General features: G+C 41.7%; 1 protein-coding gene across 1 annotated transcript; it reads left to right on the top strand.

Annotated features, from left to right (window-relative positions):
- Positions 1–143: 143 nt before the first annotated feature.
- On the top strand, positions 144–18,196 carry GPR68 (G protein-coupled receptor 68). Its single transcript, XM_083737440.1, has 2 exons — positions 144–272; positions 15,570–18,196. Exon 2 carries the CDS (start codon positions 15,681–15,683, stop codon positions 16,782–16,784), a length of 1,104 nt encoding a protein of 367 aa, XP_083593566.1. The 5' UTR covers positions 144–272; positions 15,570–15,680; the 3' UTR covers positions 16,785–18,196.
- The last annotated feature ends 533 nt before the right edge of the window (positions 18,197–18,729 follow it).

Below are 18,729 nucleotides of genomic sequence, written 5' to 3' on the forward strand. Positions count from 1 at the left end.
TGTTGCCTCTGCTTTATATATGGTACATTATAAAATGAATTTATATAAAAAAAAACTACACCAAAAGAAGACACAAAAAATCTCAATGACAAGAGCAGCAGCTAAGCTGCTCCTCCTCCTCCGTTTCAGTCTCACTGACAGCTTAGCTCTGAGCTGGGAAGAGGTGAGTCAGACAAGAGCTGCAGTCCAAGCAAGAGAGGCAGAAGCTCCCTGCTGCTGCTCAGGCAGTGAACTTTCACAACTGTCCCTGACCAGAGGGTCCTTTCCTACAGGTGAGCCTTGCCTCTCTTTATGTTAATAAGTAGCTATGAAAATGGGTCAGCAGGAAAGCTAGGCAGCCTGCACACACTTACCTGGGAGTAAGCCACGCTGGAAACTATTGGAACATCCTTCTGGATAGATATGTGTAGGATTGTGCTTTAATGCTCTTATATCTGAAAACTTTTTTTAAGGGTTGGGAAAGCAGAGCATCTAAACAGCTGTTCCTGAAATTTTAAAGGAAAGAGAAGTGGCTGTCGTTAAGAGTTCTCTGAAATAACCAAGCTGGTTTGTGACATTCGGTGAGGATGAATAAAATACTTAAATAGGTTGTAAGAAAAGATGTAACTGGTTTTCTTATCTTGATCTGGTTGTAGCATGGGATATGGCTCAGTGGGACAAGTAGATATGCATAGGATTGTATTGTAAAAAACTCATTTAGAAGATGAATGCATGTACGAACTTCAAAAGAGCACTTGCTATCAATGTTACCTGCTGTTTTATATCCTGAGGAAAAGACAAGTTTGCTAACTAACTCCAGGATAGCGACTAAACCACTTCATTGGAAATAGGCTCTAAAACATTAGGCATGCAAAAAGCCTTACAGAAATATAGTTTTTCATTTGCTCCCAGGTCTTGTCTCTAGAGCTCCCCAGCTTTCTGTAAAACCAGGACTAGAATTCTAGTGAACTGGAACACCTAAAACACAGACCAGACAGATTCCTTAACTTTACAGGGGTGCCAAACTGCTTTGAAAAATCAGGAACTGAGAAATATGCACAACACCCCATCCCTGACTTTTGGGATAGCTGTCTGGGCTTGTGAACTGGTGTGCCTTACTCCCCAATGTGTCAGTTCCCAATTCCACCACCATTCTTCCCGTTGTCGGTCACTTAAGGAGTATGGAAAGAGAGCTGGGGGAAACCTTGAAGAAATCACTTCCCTCAAATAAACAAGAGCAGGGGCAGCAAAATTATTTTTTGCCTAAGGCAGCAATTATAGCCCTGACTTCAGTCATTCCTTCCACCCAGCATAGTATTATTGGTCTATGGGGCTGGTGCCATATCTCAAAACACATAGACTCATCACCAAAGAAGCCATTTTTAATTTTTTGGCCACAAGTTAATCCCGAGAAACCTTGAAATTGAGTGTTGGTTTCTCTATTTCGAGCAGCAGCACAATTTTTATTTGCTGCTCATTTTAAACTCGTGCTTTGTCACCTTCAGCATTGCCATGGCTGGCCCAATATGTGTTCAAGTCTCTGAGCCATATTTGTGGGATTTCACTGCACGGGAAACACCCTTCCCCACACAGCTTACCAAACCTCTTTCCCCTTTCCAGTCAGATTCCTCTTTCAGTCCAATTTCTACCACAACACCCTCAAGGAGAGACTTGGAGGCGTTTATTTATTTGCCCTTTGTTCCATCAAGCCGGGAATAGACCTTGGCCAGCTCAATACTATAAGCTTTGCCTGTTGTCTCCCCGGTTCAAAATTACTATTGTTTCCCTCTCCTTTAGCTCCCGTCCAAGGGCTGTTCCAGATGTGACACATTTCCTCAAGGAAAAAATAATTGCGTGTCAGAAATATTGTGCAAACAGTCCGTGGGCCTAATTGCGTGAGAAGATTTTTTGCCCTTCTATTTTTGCCACACTTAGGTATACTGTGGGGACCAGGCAACAGGAAACTGTGGCCTCTCAAATAAATGTGTTTGCAGCAGGATGTATGTGAGATGCACGTATGTCAGGTCAAATAAGCTCACTTTGAGGTGGGGGGCAGGGGAGGAAGAAGCATCGGTGACAACTCCTTCCATGACTTACATACATGTGTGTAGGGGAGCCCCGGGTACACAGCTGTATGTACAGAGGGTTCTCTGTGACTCCAGTTCCCATCGGCATGGATGATGGTCAGGGATGATGGGCCCCACAATCCAACAATAGAGAGTCACAGGTTCCCCAGCTCTGCGCCAGCTTCCCTCAACCTTCGGTCTCCAGATAGTCTTGGATTGCAAACCTCCATCTTCCTCAGCCTGCAAGGACAATGGTCAGAGACGATGGAAACTGTCGTCTAAAAACATTTGAGAACCCAGGGTGTTGTGTGTAATTGGGAACCCTTTATCTGCTGGGGTCTCAGTTGTTTGTAGGGAGTCCTCTCTGCATACAACTTTACAAGCAGGGGCCTGCTCCTGCTCCTATTTCAATAGATGGAGGACAAGTCCAGCATCACAATGTCCACTGGTCTTGCTCCTACATCGCCCCAATGCGCAATCATTTCATACAGGAGTTAAATGAAGAGTTTTGTCACCTCAGGAGGCAATATTTGCTTTCTAGGAGCATCATGGGAAGAACTCCTGGTGGTGGTTTGGATATTAATGTATTTGATAAGGTAGCTGACTCGTGTTAGAGTCTCTAGGCCTCAGTTGTGTTTTTTTATTAAAATAAACAGTTGAGTTCCATCCGTAAGTAGCAGTGTCTGTATTTACTAAGAGTCTGAGGATCCTCTGGCTGTTGTACAGAAGCCGTAAGGGCTATTAGCTCCTTCATTAGTGCGGGCGAGACATCAGGTTAAAACTCTGCTGCAGAGGGATTTTGGAATAAAAGACAATCAGCTGTGCATATTCTCTAGCTGATTCTTACTGTAGTGACTACTGCTAATGGGTTTTGCAGTATTGTTGGGTGTGCTGCATTTTTAAAACTGTATTGTTCTGGTATTAAGTCACCGTGTGGAAAGGTGTGGTATTTGAATCCTTTAAAAAAAAAGACTATCTACAGGTGTTTTACATGCCTTCTTGATGTCCACCTTCAAATATCTGAAGGGCTGTCACATGGAGGAGAATTTTCTTCTGCTCTGGAGGGTAGGACTAAAACCAATGGCTTCAAGTTGCAAGAAATGAGATTCTGACTAAACATTCGAAAAAACTTTCTGACTGTAAGAGCTGTTCAGCAGTGGAACAGACTCCTACGAGAGGTGGTGGACTCTCCTTCCTTGAAGGTTTTTAGCCAGAGGTTGGATGTCCATCTGTCATGGATTTATTAGCTGAGATTCCTGCATTGCAGGAGGTCAGACCATTGGGGTCCCTTCCAACTCTAAGATTCTATTATTCTGCTACACAAAAGTGCTTTTATGTATAAAATCTGAGATTTTATATTGTCTGCTGAATTAGAGGCAATAGATAGGGAAGGTCTCATGGGCTGTACTGAGGAATTTTGTTCTTCTTATGAATACTGGAACAGTTTAAGCATTAAAAAAATACATTACATTACATTAAAATAAATTTAAAGATACTAGTTTTGATGGGCCAAGCTGACCAGCCAAACACTCTCTCTTTCCCTTCCAACCACAGAGAGCTTGAGCCAGTACACAGAATTAGATATCTGGTGCAGAGTCCTACCTAAAAATGCCTGGAGGAGACATACTGCTGCCATGGTGTTAGACCACCCTTGGATCAAATGCAACATCAAGCAGGGCATGTCTTTGGTCCTCCTCAGTCTGCTCACTTTTTGAATAACTTGATTTTTTAAAAATTGCATCCTGAGCCCATTTCATTATCTTTTCACAATTTGTGGGCATGGTTTTTCTCTTTCATCTAAGACAATAAATTTAAACACCTATGAATATGATTTCAATCAGTGTTGCACTATTCCCCATTAAATCAGAATCAGAACAGTTTCAAAAATAAGGCAGTGCTGGCCACATGCAAGTCAAGATGAACTTTACATTACAGGTTTCAGCTGTTGAATGGACTGTTGAGTAGATAATCTGTGAGAGGAACCCCAAGGCCAGCACTAGGCTGCCTACCCCTAAATCCAGCCCAGCTAGGAGGACTGGCAAGTTCAGAGAAAAGTGTCCAGTCCTCAAGATGGCTAGAGCGCTGGGTCTGTACATAGATTAAGGAGTCAGTTATCTCTTGTGAGAACCTATACAGCCAAGAATGGGAGTTACAATGCAGGCCTAGATTTCCATTATTGGCTATGTAATGCCGCAGCTTAGCTTTCTCAACACAATCCCAGACACATCCTTTCAATTGCCCAGGCACATCTCCAATTAGTGACTAAAAATATGTTGCAACGTTAGAATACAAATGTGAATGTTTCCATGAGCAGCAGAAACCAACCTTTTCCAATCCAAACCTATCCTTATTACTGCAACACTGGAACCATTAAACAAAACAAAAAATACCATCTCTCTGATTATTATTTTTACTTTAGGTTACTGTACGTGGTGGAAGTGAGGGTTCCTTTATCTGTAATAGTGGCAAAGAAAAATTAATTTTAGTCAGTGGAACTTGGCATGAAGGGTCAAAGCAGGACCTATTAAGATATTTTCTTCAGAACTATTAAGAAACACATTTTTTTTGCCAATTTCTAACATGGGTCTAGGGGGGCAATGCAGGGAATTATAGGCCAGTTGCCTTAATTATAGAAAAAATGGTGGAAAACATTATTACATATAAACCTAGCACCCTCATACCTAGTATTGCTCAGAAATTCGAAGAAACCAAAACATCCGTGCAGTTTGAAACCAGCAGTTAAAATCAATGCTTAATCTCAGGAACTATCATGCAAAATTTGGTTACGGTCTCTTAAGAGGTGTCTGAATGCATAAAAAAGAGACAAGCAGCTTTCCAGAATTTATAGTAAATTATTAAATGTGCAAGTCTTACTGAAGAAGAATCAACATGGCTTGCCAGCCATTTAGAGTTCAAAATGGTCTTGCCAGCCATTTAGAGTTCTTGGAATGTGTCAATAACCATGTGGAGAGAGGAGTGATCTGATAGACCAGTAATGAGAAACCTGTGCCCTTCCAGATGATGTTGGACTCGGCATGGCCAGTGGTCAGGGATTAAGGGAGTTGTAGCCCAGCAACTTCTAGAGGACCAAAGGTTCCCCCATCCCTGTAGTAGCAGACATTGTGTACTTATACTTCCAAAAAGCTTTGGACAAAATCTCTCATCAAAAGCTAGGTCCCAGCTCACATCCCCTGAACATCCTGACATCCAGCAAACCTAGCGCAGTCCAGGTGAGGTCACAGCTGGTACATCATATGCCTATATTGACAGAGGTTGTCAGGGTAGTGACAGCTTTCAAGTTGAGACTGAAGATTAAAAGGTCACATCCTGATAATACAGACATGATGCATGATCCAACTCAACTCAAACTGAGGAGCACAGAATGAGAATAAATTACCTGTTGATATGAGATGAAAGTTGGTCACCCTATGATTTCCCTTCCTCGCAGTATTTTAATTTTTACCCCCTTATTCTATTGAAAACAAGCCATGCCCACTATTCTGTGTACTTTCATGTAACTCTTCGGCTATTTAGCAGTTGTTATGAATGGAAGCCCAGTCAACTGTTTCAGTAGCCTTTTATATCTGAATTTGCTCTTCTCTGGAAATCCTGCCTCCAATAGTTCTGTATGTCTGTTGTGGGTGTTATGATGCACCTTTAGGTTTCCTGCTGCCCTTCGTCTGAGCTTTGCTAACTGCCATTTTGCAACAGATCCTTAAAGCTGAATCAGACAGGCTAGGACCAGTCAGGAAAATAATTAGTCATCTACGTTTGTTCTCTTAAGGAACAAACGTCGGGTGACACAAGGCCGGCACAAGCATGCTTGTGTCAGAAGTATACCTAAATATCTCACTGAAAATGTCATAGAACTCTGGGACATTTTGCTGCTGTCCAGCAACTGAAAGCGTGGCTGCTGTCTGTGCCTTGTCCCATCCAGGGCAACGCAATGGCAGTCTTCCAAAGGCCTCTGTCCCCAATGTGGCTCTGGAAAGTGGTTAGCTGTATTAAAAGAGATTGCTGCAAGGTGTACAGGCCGTGCTGTTGGAGAACATGTCCTCCTTCTTTTGAGAGGCCAAATGCCTTTTGGAAAGAAGGGGGGAAAGTTGAGCAGGAGTGTAACACAGAGATGTACAAAATTAAGCATAGTGTAGAGAAAGTGAATTGAGAGATGTTTTACCCCTCTCACAGTGCTAGAACCTGGGGGTTGTCCAATGGGCGGCTTCCAACATACAAAAACATAATAAAACATTAAATATTTAAAAAACTTCCCTATACAGGACTGCCTTCAGATGTCTTGCAAAGGTTGTATAGTTATTTATCTCCTTGGCTTGGCGGTGGCATAACACCATACCCTCCAACATTCTCCAATGAAAATAGAGATGTCCCTTCCAACATTTCTCTGATTAAAATAAGGGGACGTTCTAAGGAAAAGCGGAACATTCCAGGATCAAATCAGAAACCAGGACTTCTGTAATTCTGAGACTGTCTCTGGAAAATAGGGACGCTTGGAGGGTCTGGACATGTCCATATTTAGGGCTCCATATCTAATTCTTATTGACTTGTATCAGAACAGTTACCTTAGAGCTGGGAAAGGTAAGCCAAAGGACGATTAATTCCCAACATATATTTGGATGGTAAAGTTCATCTTAGGTGACAGTGTTCAAAATGTCTGGATTCAGCAGCACCTTTTCAGACTAACTGACTTTTAATACAGCATCAATGTTCCTAAGTTACACCCTGAGGAGCAATTTCCTTTTGGTGAAAGGCTTCTGTATGTGAGGCTTTTATCAGGAGGGAAAAATGATCTTCATCATTGGATGTTTGTTTATGAACATAATCTCTTTTCTCAGATGATTTACCGTACCGCTTGTGCAGGTTGACTGAGCTGCTGATAATTGGGAAGGAGGGAGAACCACATCCTACCAGATGAAAAACCAAGCAGATTTTTTGAATTTCTTAAGCTCTTTAATGACGTTAATCTTACGTTCTTATCTGATTTGGGGGAGGCAGTGTACCTCTTTGACACATTAAATCTTAAGCCCAGAGGAGATTGCTTGTGTTTGTGCATTCTTGATTCTAAAATACTGCTCTAGCAAAGTTACCGGGTTGTGTGGCATAGTATGCGTATGCTTTCGATGGCCTCAGAGAAAAGAGACTAAAAGCAGCAATGGGAACAAGAATGGAGGAGCTTATGTGGGCAAACAATGTGGGCAGGGAGATTGCAGGGTTGCTTCCAACTGCTGGGCATTTGAAAGCCCTTTGGTGCTTATTTCATTTATGCCACGGAATGAACACACACCCCAGGGGAGCAAACCAGAGATATTTCCAAATTATGCAGACTTTCTATAGAGATATAATTGCCACTCCCAGCTCAAGCTCTGAGATGTTTAAAGGATGACTCACAGACCCAGCCAGCTGGCAGGTGTCAGTGCTGAAGGCCCCTGGTACCTAACTTGAGATGCCAAGTGCTGGAGGTCTTTGATGATCAATGTGGTAGACCTACGCTCCTCTTTCCTGCCTAAGTACTTCTCTCCTGACTTGGCAGTAATAGAAGCAGCAGGGTGGGAGGAGAGAATCTTTTGGTCCGTTTCTTCCATGATTGCCAATCTAGGGCGGGGGGGGGGGGGAGGGAATCAGTTGTGGCAAAGACTAAGTAGGTTGCCAAGCGAACGAATCATGCTCCGTCCTCTAACCTGGAATGAGAGGCAAATATTTACAAGGGGAAGCAGAGATGGCATCCAGCTGACCTGTCCCTCCCCAGAGTCCAAATTACGTGCTTTTCCCTCTTCCCCATGAACCAAGTAACTAGGCATGTGTGAGGTTGGGATAACCCTGAGAATTTTCACACAAATACACCCAAGACCATAGCTGTCAACGTTTCTCTTTTTTAAAGGGAAATTCCCTTATTCTGAATAGGATTCCTCTCAAGAAAAGGGAAAAGTTGACAGCTATGCCCAAGACCCCAACAGTCAAATGTTATGATATTTATTAAGAATGGGTTTTTTTAAAAAAAGGGGGGGAAGAAAAGACAGAAGAGAACAAACGGAGGAGGTAGAAGGTAGCTTCTAGAAAATAACAAAAACAACCTTTTAGTTCAAGTTTCTGCTAATATAGCTACTTTGCAAACGAGTTTCTGGACTGCTGTTTTCTGCCACCCAGTTACTGTTTTAATATCTCTCGCTTCCTATTGCATAACCTCTTCTTAAGTAAAGCCCCATCTGAACTAAGAGGGTTAATTGTCTTTCTTTGCCTGAGACCCAACACCAGTTTCATACCACCAACAGCAGACTACTTAGCATCAAAGGTAAAAATGCCATTTCCCCCAATAAGCGAAGTGTGTGGCCTTGGGGAAGCCACTTGGAACAGTTTCAGTTCCTCCTCTGTAAAATGGGGAAAATAGCAACATGCTCTTCCGAAGTTGTTGTGTGAGCAAACACAGTCACAATTGTGTCAAACACTGAGAGCTAAAATACATACCTCTTACGCAGCTGCAATCTTGGTCTTGTTTGTTTAGGCAGAATTGGCGGGCAGCATTCACTTAAAGAGCTTTTTCTGGTTTTGTTTGCTAGCTATATTTGGACTTAATCCATGGTTCACATTACAAATTGCCAGCAGTATTACATCTGTTGGTGCAGAATTGAACTGAGAGGAAATGATTTGGTTAAACACAATAGCATCTGGATCTGGAGGAAACAGACTAAAGGGAACTCCCATTAAATACTTCGTTTTCACAGGACACGATAAAAATGGACTCAAATTATTTCCATTTGACTGTAGGCAGGTTGCCGAATGACCAGTCTTCTTTTCTGCAGGTAATTTTCCTTTGGCTACCTCCCAGATCAGATCAGATCAGATCAGAAGAATATTTATTTGCATCAGCCACTAGCCATAGCAATAAAATAAAATACAATGTACTGAAGATAGAGGTAAAAAATTAACTATACAAAATACATCCTGGAGGTTTACATCAATAATCAAATAATGGATCTTATTCTAATTGCCCCTGCTATTTTTTTCCTGCAGTTTTTGCTGTCACCTGGTTATCTTGAGCTACCTCCCATATTAGTCACTGTGTTGTAGCTTCTTCAGAACAGTAGTGGATCCTTCCAGAATACCTCAGGAGCTCTTCTCAAGATGGCACCATAACAAAATAGGGGCCCTTCACATTTTGGCACCTTGGAAGTACTGGGTCACAAAAGTGGCACCACCAAATGGATCTACCATGATCAAGAGTCAGGGCTCTGCACTGTCAACATCCATAAACAAAACTACACACCCAAAAACATTTCAATATGCTTTTAGTTGTTGATGGTGGTCTGCAGTTCTAAGACTGTCTCAAGGCAAATCTAAAAAAATGTTGTATAAACACTGACAACTGGGAAACACTGGCCTGCGAGTGCTCCAGCTGGAGAACAGCCTTTACCAAAGGTGTCATAGGCTTTGAAGACACTCAAATTCAGGACACAAGGGAGAAATGTGCTAAGAGGAAGGCATGCTTGGCAAATCCAGACCATGATCAACTCCCGCCCAGAAACCAATGTCCCTACTGTGGAGGGATGTGTGGATCCAAAATTGGCCTCCACAGTCACTTACGGACTCATTGTTAAACAGTGTTTATGGAAGACAATCTTACTCGGCTACGAGTGATCGCCAAAGAAGAAGTAGTTCTAACATTCTTACTCCTACTGTGTTTTTGTCACCCTGGTGTGTGCTGCTATCTTATTTTATTTTAAAAAGACTCAAATATATACATAGAAGATGTAAGGTGGAAATGAAGGAATAAAATGTTTGTGTGATTTTTGCATTAAAACTTTTGATCCTGTTGAAGATCTACACACGATGTAAGATAAATGCATTTTTAAAAATCCTGCAGCAATGGATTTAGTTGCTGCTTACTCTTACCTTTCTGTCTCAATATACAAAAAAAGACCTTCCTAATCTTACACAATTTTGAAGTTTTGCAACCCTTTGGTTGTGCATTATTCAAGCTGCTTACCCTTAAATGAATTTGATGTGAGGTAACTTGTTGACGATTATCTCTTTGCTGAGGTGGTTCAGTGCTTGTTGGCATGCGCCCAGTTCTCTTTTTAGTTGGTTTCCTGTTTAGCATTGGTTATTTAATTGCATGTTAGGAGCACAACATCCAGCCTTTGAAGCTGTGCCTAGTAACGTTCAGGTTCAGGGTTTATTGTTTTCTAAAAGAAAACTTAATTTTCTTTGGATTTTAAAGATTTGTTAATGCTCATAGGGTGCTGGTGGTGGAAATAAACACCAAAAAATTTAGGACGATTTATTGAAATAATGTTATGCTATAGTCCATGGGAAGGCAAACTAAGGCCTGGGGGCCGGATCTGGCCCAATGGCCTTCTATATCCGGCCTGCGGACGGTCCGGGAATCAGCGTGTTTTTACATGAGTAGAATGTGTGTTTTTATTTAAAATGCATCTCTGCATTATTTGTGGGGCATAGAAATTTGCCATGTAATTCTTTGGTGATCCTCATTATTTTCTTTTAGCTGTATTCGCAAACTGTCCATTCAACACAGTTCATAACAGTAGGGAAAGATTGGAAACAGGAAATATGAATGGAGTCGCAGTGCGGTATTGTAGGGCTATACCCCAAGTCTGCTTTATACATTATGAGAAGTTGCATGCAAAAATACTGTCCTACCATTCACAGTCAGAATTGTCATATAAATAGTATGATACCTGGAAAAGGAAGCTGAACAGACAAGGGAAATTCCAAGTGCAAACAGTTCAGTCTCTTAGTAGATGCAATGAGTAATATAACATTGGGGGGGGGATGACTAATTAGCCTCTTGTTTATGTTTCATTTAATCATTGCAGTAGTGTTTAAAGTCATCGTTTTCAGATTAATGAAACACGCACAGTTATGTAATTATTTTGAAATATGTTGGGGTCAACTTCAATGCCAAAAGATGTAGTTCCTATTCATGGAAGCCACCACAAGGCTTAGAAATTTTTCTCTCTTTAGGAACCTGGAACCTGGAACAAGGAAAGCAGAGGAGGGCTCCTCCTTTCCTTCACGTGTTCTGGTCCTTTTTTTGCCAGGAAGAAGCCATGGCTGGCAATACTGGACCCTTTGATCCCAATCAAGAAAACATTTGTCAAAGCTGTCCCATTGAAACCAATGGAACTTAGGTTCTTTGCTACTAACCTAAGTCCAACTGCTTTAAAAACGACTCACTCAGAATAACCTAAATTATAGCTAAAGGTAAAGGGACCCCTGACCATTAGGTCCAGTCACAGACGACTCTGGGGTTGCGGTGCTCATCTCGCTTTATTGGCCGAGGGAGCCGGCGTACAGCTTCCGGGTCATGTGGCCAGCATGACTAAGCCGCTTCTGGCGAACCAGAGCAGCGCACGGAAACACCGTTTACTTTCCTGCTGGAGCGCTACCTATTTACCGCATTTTTCGCCCTATAGGACGCACCTTTTCTCCTCCAAAAATGAAGGGGAAATCTGGGTGCGTCCTATGGGGCGAATGCAGGCTTTTGCTGAAGCTTGGAGAGCGAGAGGTCCCGCAGGGATGTCTAGGCTGTGGATAGCAGCCCGCTTCCCAGAGCGTCGGGCGCCCTGAAGCAGAGTGCCCCTCGTGCCGGGCAGACATCCGCAGCATGGGGAGCCTTGCAGGAGTTCCCCGCAGGGCTCCCCATGCTGTGGATAGCAGCCTGCTGCCCGGCGGGCGAGGCGCCCTGAAGCAGAGCGCCCCTCGCGCCGGGCAGACATCGGCCAGCCCCACAAGCTCGGGGGACAGCAGGGAGGTGCAGCGCCGCCATCCCGCTGTTCCCCGACCTGCTTTTTTGGGGGGGGAAATAAGGGGGAAAATTTTCCTTTATTTCCCCCCAAAAAAACTAGGTGCGTCCTATGGGACGGAGCGTCCTATGGGACGAAAAATACGGTATCTACTTGCACTTTGACATGCTTTCAAACTGCTAGGTTGGCAGTAGCAGGGACCGAGCAACGGGAACTCACCCCGTCGTGGGGATTCGAACCGCCGACCTTTTGATTGGCAAGTCCTAGGCTCTGTGGTTTAACCCACAGTGCTACCCGCGTCCCTAAATTATAGCTATTGACTATTAATTCATTCCTTTCCATAGGTGGGAAAACCCCTACAAGTCATTCCCATGACTAAAGTTGTAACATGAGAATGCTTTAGATACACTTTTTCTTCGCCTTATTCACATGTAGCACTTAAGCAAACCATGGCTTAGCAAAAATGAGCAAGCATGCAGGGACCTAGATTGAAAATAATAGCTATTTTGCCGGTTATACGCTGATATGACTTAGTGTTATGGGTTCATGATTTGCATCCCTCTAAACTTTGGTTGCAATTTGTTGTTTGCTGGTCGCGAGACAAACCATGAGCCTAGGTAGTGTTCTGGGTAGGGCACCAGCAGCAGGAGAAGAGGAGGGGGAGAGTGGCTGTGATTTTTGCTCTGGGTACCTGCTGGCTTGCTTCTTCTTGCTGAGCTATAGTTTGGCATAGTGTTGCAGAAAAGGCCTCTCCAAAGAGTCCAGAATAGCAAGATCAGAAGTAGTGGTATATTTTAATTCAGGTAAGTCTTGTTAATTTGCAAAAGTCAGCCATGGAATGGTGATGCCTCCCTTAATTACTCTCAGAGTAGGGATGTGGGTGGCAGATAGGTACCACTCCGGTTCAACCACAGAGTCTTCCGCGACTGGACCTAATGGTCAGGGGTCCCTTTACTTTTGTGTTGTTTAGCCATTTAGTCATGTCCGACTCTTCGTGACCCATGGACCAGAGCACGCCAGTCACTCCTGTCTTCCTCTGCCTCCCGCAGTTTGGTCAAACTCATGCTGGTAGCTTTGAGAACACTGTCCAACCATCTCGTCCTCTGTCATCCCCTTCTCCTTGTGCCCTCCATCTTTCCCAACATCAGGGTCTTTTCCAGGGAGTCTTCTCTTCTCATGAGGTGGCCAAAGTATTGGAGCCTCAGCTTCAGGATCTGTCCTTCCAATGAGTACTCAGGGCTGATTTCCTTAAGAATGGATAGGTTTGATCTTCTTGCAGTCCATGGGACTCTCTAAAGTCTCCTCCAGCACCATAATTCAAAAGCATCAATTCTTCTGCGATCAGCCTTTTTTATGATCCAGCTCTCACTTCCATACATCACTACTGGGAAAACCATAGCTTTTACTATACGGACCTTTGTTGGCAAGGTGATGTCTCTACTTTTTAAGATGCTGTCTAGGTTTGTCATTGCTTTCCTCCCAAGAAGCAGGCGTCTTTTAATTTCGTGACTGCTGCCACCATCTGCAGTGATCATGGAGCCCAAGAAAGTCAAATCTCTCACTGCCTCCATTTCTTCCCCTTCTATTTGCCAGGAGGTGATGGGACCAGTGGCCATGATGTTCGTTTTTTTGATGTTGAGCTTCAGACCATTTTACCTTTTTACTCTCAGAGTCACTTTGGAATATTGTTCAAAAAGTTGGATTTGGGTCTTGATTATTTTTTGAAAGTGTACAATTTATGCCATGGATTGGTTGTGACCTTTAGGAAGTCAGCATTCTCCCATTTTGGTTCCCCACCTGAAGAAACGGGGGAAAGTTTCAGATCAGGTAGGAAAATTAAGATGCTGAAAAGCACAAGCAAAAAGGAGTATATGACTGAGAATTGCTAGTAATATTTGCCCTAATCAGGTTTCCAAAATACACAATGATAGTCACATGCAGCAGAAGAACAGAGCTGCGTACATTTCCCTCGCCGCTGTGCACTGATGCTCTAGCAACGCTTGTCAGGGTTCACATTCATAGGGACAGCATACATGTGTTTAGCAGAATGAATGCCCTCAACCTGTGGACAGTTACAGAGGAGCTACATGCAGTGTGATGGCAGATAATATTAAGCAAGCATGATCCCACTTCCCTCCTTAACAGGGTTATTGTAGCTTATTTTGCAGTGCTTTAATAGGGGTGATGGATACGTTACATAATGGTTATGGGGCTTACAGAGCAATCCTATGCATGTTTACTGAGAAGCAAGCCCCACTGTGCTCAGTTGACCTTTACTCCTGGGTAAGTGTGCCGGTGTTTATAAATGCACTAGTCAGAACATGGTACAGAAGTGAGAATTATTATTGTGACATGAAGCTAGCAGAATATTATAGTGGTCAGTCTGATTTGGAGGTATCCTAGTATTAGATTGTGCTTGAATATTATTCCGATGAGGATGCTGTGTAACACTCCCTTACTCCTAATGGCCATTTCCTGACACTGGAACTCTGAAGAGTACTAAAAAGACTGAGCTTATCTTCCTGCTTGCCGGTGTGTTAAACAATGGATGCAGCCTCCTACAGAGAAATGACATTCTTCAATATTTTCATCCCTTTGAACCAACACATTTGTACCCAAGTTTGTTTCTACAAAGGCAGATCTAAGGATGCTACAAGCTGCCTTTTATCGCCTGAATGTTCAAAGACAGTAGTTGAATATATCAGTACTGCAATCGTTTGCCAGGAAGGTAAAGAGAGGAATTTATTCCTAACTTCAGGGGACTTCTACATCAGTGGTGGCCAGGATGCAAAGTACCCAGGGATCCACAGGCTCTAGGGGCCCCGCCAAACGCAGAAATTGTCTTAGATTTTCATAGAAGGGAATTTTGTCATATAATAAAATCGGTTCTGTTTTTTTTCTCTGACATTAACTTTAATATTATAGATGCATTTATAACACATGCATTCTGAAGATATGTACTTCATGTTTCAGTAAATTGCTTCTCATAAGAGTTATTGCTATCAAAAGACATATTATTGGATGTAGGTGTATAATCAAACTAAATAGGGGCCTCCAAATGTATCTAGCACTGAACTAAATCTGTTGTGGAGTGTCTGCAATTAATAGAAGATGTACTTTCCTGCTGTTTAATACTATTTTAGTCAAGCATGTTGAAAGAAAGAATAGCTTACTTTGGTTTCTTGATTAGTTACTCATTTTCAATCTTTATTATTCATGAGGGGTGTTGGGGGTTATTGTTTTGTTTTTATATATGTTGTGGTTTTATTTTGTATTTTTATCCTGTCAATTGCCCTGAGATTGATTAATAATAATAATAATAATAATAATAATAATAATAATAAATGAATCTGTATTTTGATCTGGGAAGATTCTAACAGACTTTTAACAATTCTTAAAGGGGCCTCAGTACTCTAGGCATAGCTCTTCAATCAGAAAATACTTACCGGTACTACCTGTAGGTGATCACAAAGTGCTGCTGCTCTGAATTACCAGTATATGCATAACTGGTAACTGCCGATACTAGTTGGATAAACTATAGTTTGTGGTGGATTTAGTGACTCCCAGATCTGTAACAATTATGTATTCCTTATTTATCCTTTACTTTTCCATGCTTGAAATCAAGAGAAAGCTAAACAAGATTATTTAATGTGGTAGAATTACAAATGTTTATGAACAATATTCTAGGTATTATTGTTGGTGCATTTCATTCAGAGAATGTTATTGTGCTTTGTTTCCCCCTATGCAGGTGTTCACAAGTACTGACACTGGTATGAAGAAAATGTAGAAAGAATGAAATGACAGACGATTAAAATTATGCCGGCCTTGCTGGGGCTTCCGTGGTCACTCTTTGCAGAAGATGGATAACTTTTCCGAGGACATCGCAAACGACAATAATACTCTGAATTGCACCATTGATCACACCATACACCAGACATTATCACCTGTGATATATGTCCTTGTCTTTGTGGTAGGACTCCCAGCCAACTGTCTCTCGTTGTACTATGCCTACTTGCAGGTGAAGGTCAAGAATGAGTTGGGGATCTACCTTTGCAATTTGACCATAGCAGATCTGCTCTACATCTTCTCCCTGCCCTTTTGGCTCCAGTATGTTTTGCAGCATGACAACTGGACCTACAATGAACTCTTATGCAAAATTTGTGGCATTGTCTTGTATGAAAATATTTACATCAGCGTTGCCTTCCTCTGCTGCATCTCGATTGACCGTTACCTGGCTGTGGTGCATCCTTTTCGCTGCCATCAGTTTCGGACAATGAAGGCTGCCATGGTGGTGAGCATTGCCATCTGGACCAAGGAAATTCTGACCTCCTGCCTTCTTTTTACGCACGGTGAAGTGACCAAAGACTCGGAGAGCCATGTGGTGTGCTTTGAGCATTATCCCATCAAAACGTGGGAACACAACATCAATTATTACCGTTTCACGGCTGGTTTCCTATTTCCCTTTTGTCTGCTCATTTTCTCTTACTATGGCATTCTGCGAGTTGTTCGCAAGAGCCATGGCACTCAGAAGAAGAAGAAGATTCAAATTATACGCCTGGTGTCGAGCACAATTATCATTTTCTTGGTGTGCTTCGGACCATATCATGTTCTATTGCTGATACGCAGCATCTTTGAAAACAGCTGTGAATTTGCTGCCAGCATCTTTAACTTGTACCACATTACACTTTTGTTGACTACTTTTAATTGTGTTGCAGACCCAATATTGTACTGCTTTTCAAGTGAGAGTACCTATCAGTATTTTGCAAAATTAGGAGGCACTTGTTTAAAGTGCCTAAGATGTATACAGACAGAAACCAAGGAATCCTACGCAATGAGTACTCCAGAAACTGTAAAAAAAATCCGGGAGCAGGCTGAGCTGGACCCAGAGTTGTTAACTAAGTTACATGCTCGTGAAGTGGAAGAAACATGTATCAGCACTTTACCAAAGGAAGGAGTGATCTAACGTCTCTGTACATTTGCTCACTTCCCTTTTTGGAGTATAGATGTATAGGAATTATTATATCTTGCAAAGAGGGACAATAGTTCAAAAAGGCAGTCAACTGCACTATGCTGATATTCTTTTTTTTTTGTAACATAGTTTTCATTCATTTTCAGCTTTAATATGTTTTGTTGCATTGAGATATACCTTTGTTAACATCAGAGCATATGATATGCAACAATTTCATAAAATTAAAACAATAAACACTCAGATAAGCATTTCTGAATATATTAACAAAGTTGTGTCTAAGGGTATATACCAAAATTATTACAATTATTACAGGTATGATATGATTTATAGTAACATGTATTGCTTAGATTGATGACCACAAGTTAAAGGTATTTTGTATTAATAACAATTAAAATTTATAGGATAGGGCAGGGAGGAGGGAAGGGGGGAGGAGTACTTAATGCACACCAGACTGTGCTGTAAACTATGGGTACCACATACTTCATTATTTGTGTAGCCAATAAAATCATACCAGACTGCTTAAAAATTGTTGTATTTCAATTTGAACCCTTGCTACTTTTTTGTGTCAGCTTTTCCATAGTTAATAGCTGTAATAATTTCCATTTCCTGGCAACAGTTGTTCAGGCAGTGGTTAAATTATGTTTTCTTTGTTTCTAATTCGCAACATATAATGACTATACAAGTTAAGAGGATCCAGTTCTGGGGTCATGAGGACTGTCTGACTTGTAATCAAAGATATTTCTGTAAATACATTTCCCCAGAACCTTTCTATTTTTGGACGCTCCCACCACATGTGGCATGTCCCTATAGTGGGGCATCCTCCCCAACACATGGGAGAACTGTTTGGTTTTATATAGGCTAGGTGTCTAGGTGTTAAGTACTAGATGCACACAATTTTAAGGGCTCTTTTTCTGGTCGTTGCCAATGTGCCAATTCTGGTCGTTACCAATGCTTTTGTATATAGTGCCAATGTGTATGGTGCTTTTGTCTATAGTCTGTTCTGTGTCAGTGGGTCCCTAAGTTCTAAACAACCATTTTGGTTTCCCTACGCTGATATTCTTCATTCTACTTGGGAAATTCCTTAGTTCCTTTAAGGTCATTTAGAGCTTTACTCTACAGCAGGCTAATTATACAAAGTGACTAATCATACATCCTATGCATATTGCTGACTCAGTCCTGTAAAATATTCTATCTGAAGACAGGACTTGTGGAAATAAATGTATTAGTGTTACGGTATTGTTTTAAGAAATCTGAATGTAGTGAAGCATTATTTGACAGATGACCAAAGCATGATATTCAAATGATCATTTAGTTTAAGAGGTGGAATATAATCACATTTAAAAGTGCAACCTATATATGGGATGTCTTGTCTATCAATCTGTGCATTAAAAAAGTTCTGAAATGGTTCATATCACTACTCTTCAATGGGGGAAATGAGCAGCTAAATCATTGCATTAATGCAGCAAGAGAAAGGCCCTTAATCCCCCCCTTTTTTTTTGCAAACCATGGAAAAAGTTAGTATGTTGATCTGAATTAGTATAATTCATTATTCATAAAAGCATACCTGAAAGAATTCATACAGAAACTTGGTTCCATAAAGGTTACCCGTACCCACTGAGTTTCACAACTGATTGTGGACAATTAAACATATTTTAATGACTCCCAAACAAGCTGAAGAACTGTTTGTAAATTCTGAGTCACAACTGAAATGCTACAGCTGTGGATTCCGGCTCTTAAACCATGCTTAGATGAGGATTATTGGGATTTCCATAACTAAAGCAGTAAGAATAGTGCATATCGTATGAGATTTTTAAGTGGCAATTAACAAAAAGCAGCGAGAAACCCAATGAAGAAAGTCAAGTTGTATATTGTTGCAAACAAAAACCATAGGGTCCAGGTGCTGGAATTAATATTTGGCAAGACAAAATCTTGATGAAAT

The sequence above is a fragment of the Podarcis gaigeae genome (assembly GCF_964106915.1).
Source record: "Podarcis gaigeae genome assembly, chromosome: 1".
Lineage (NCBI taxonomy): Eukaryota > Metazoa > Chordata > Lepidosauria > Squamata > Lacertidae > Podarcis > Podarcis gaigeae.

Coding starts and splice junctions, on each gene's coding strand:
- GPR68 (XM_083737440.1), top strand. CDS start 15,681: ATGGATAACTTTTCCGAGGACATCGCAAACGACAATAATACTCTGAAT.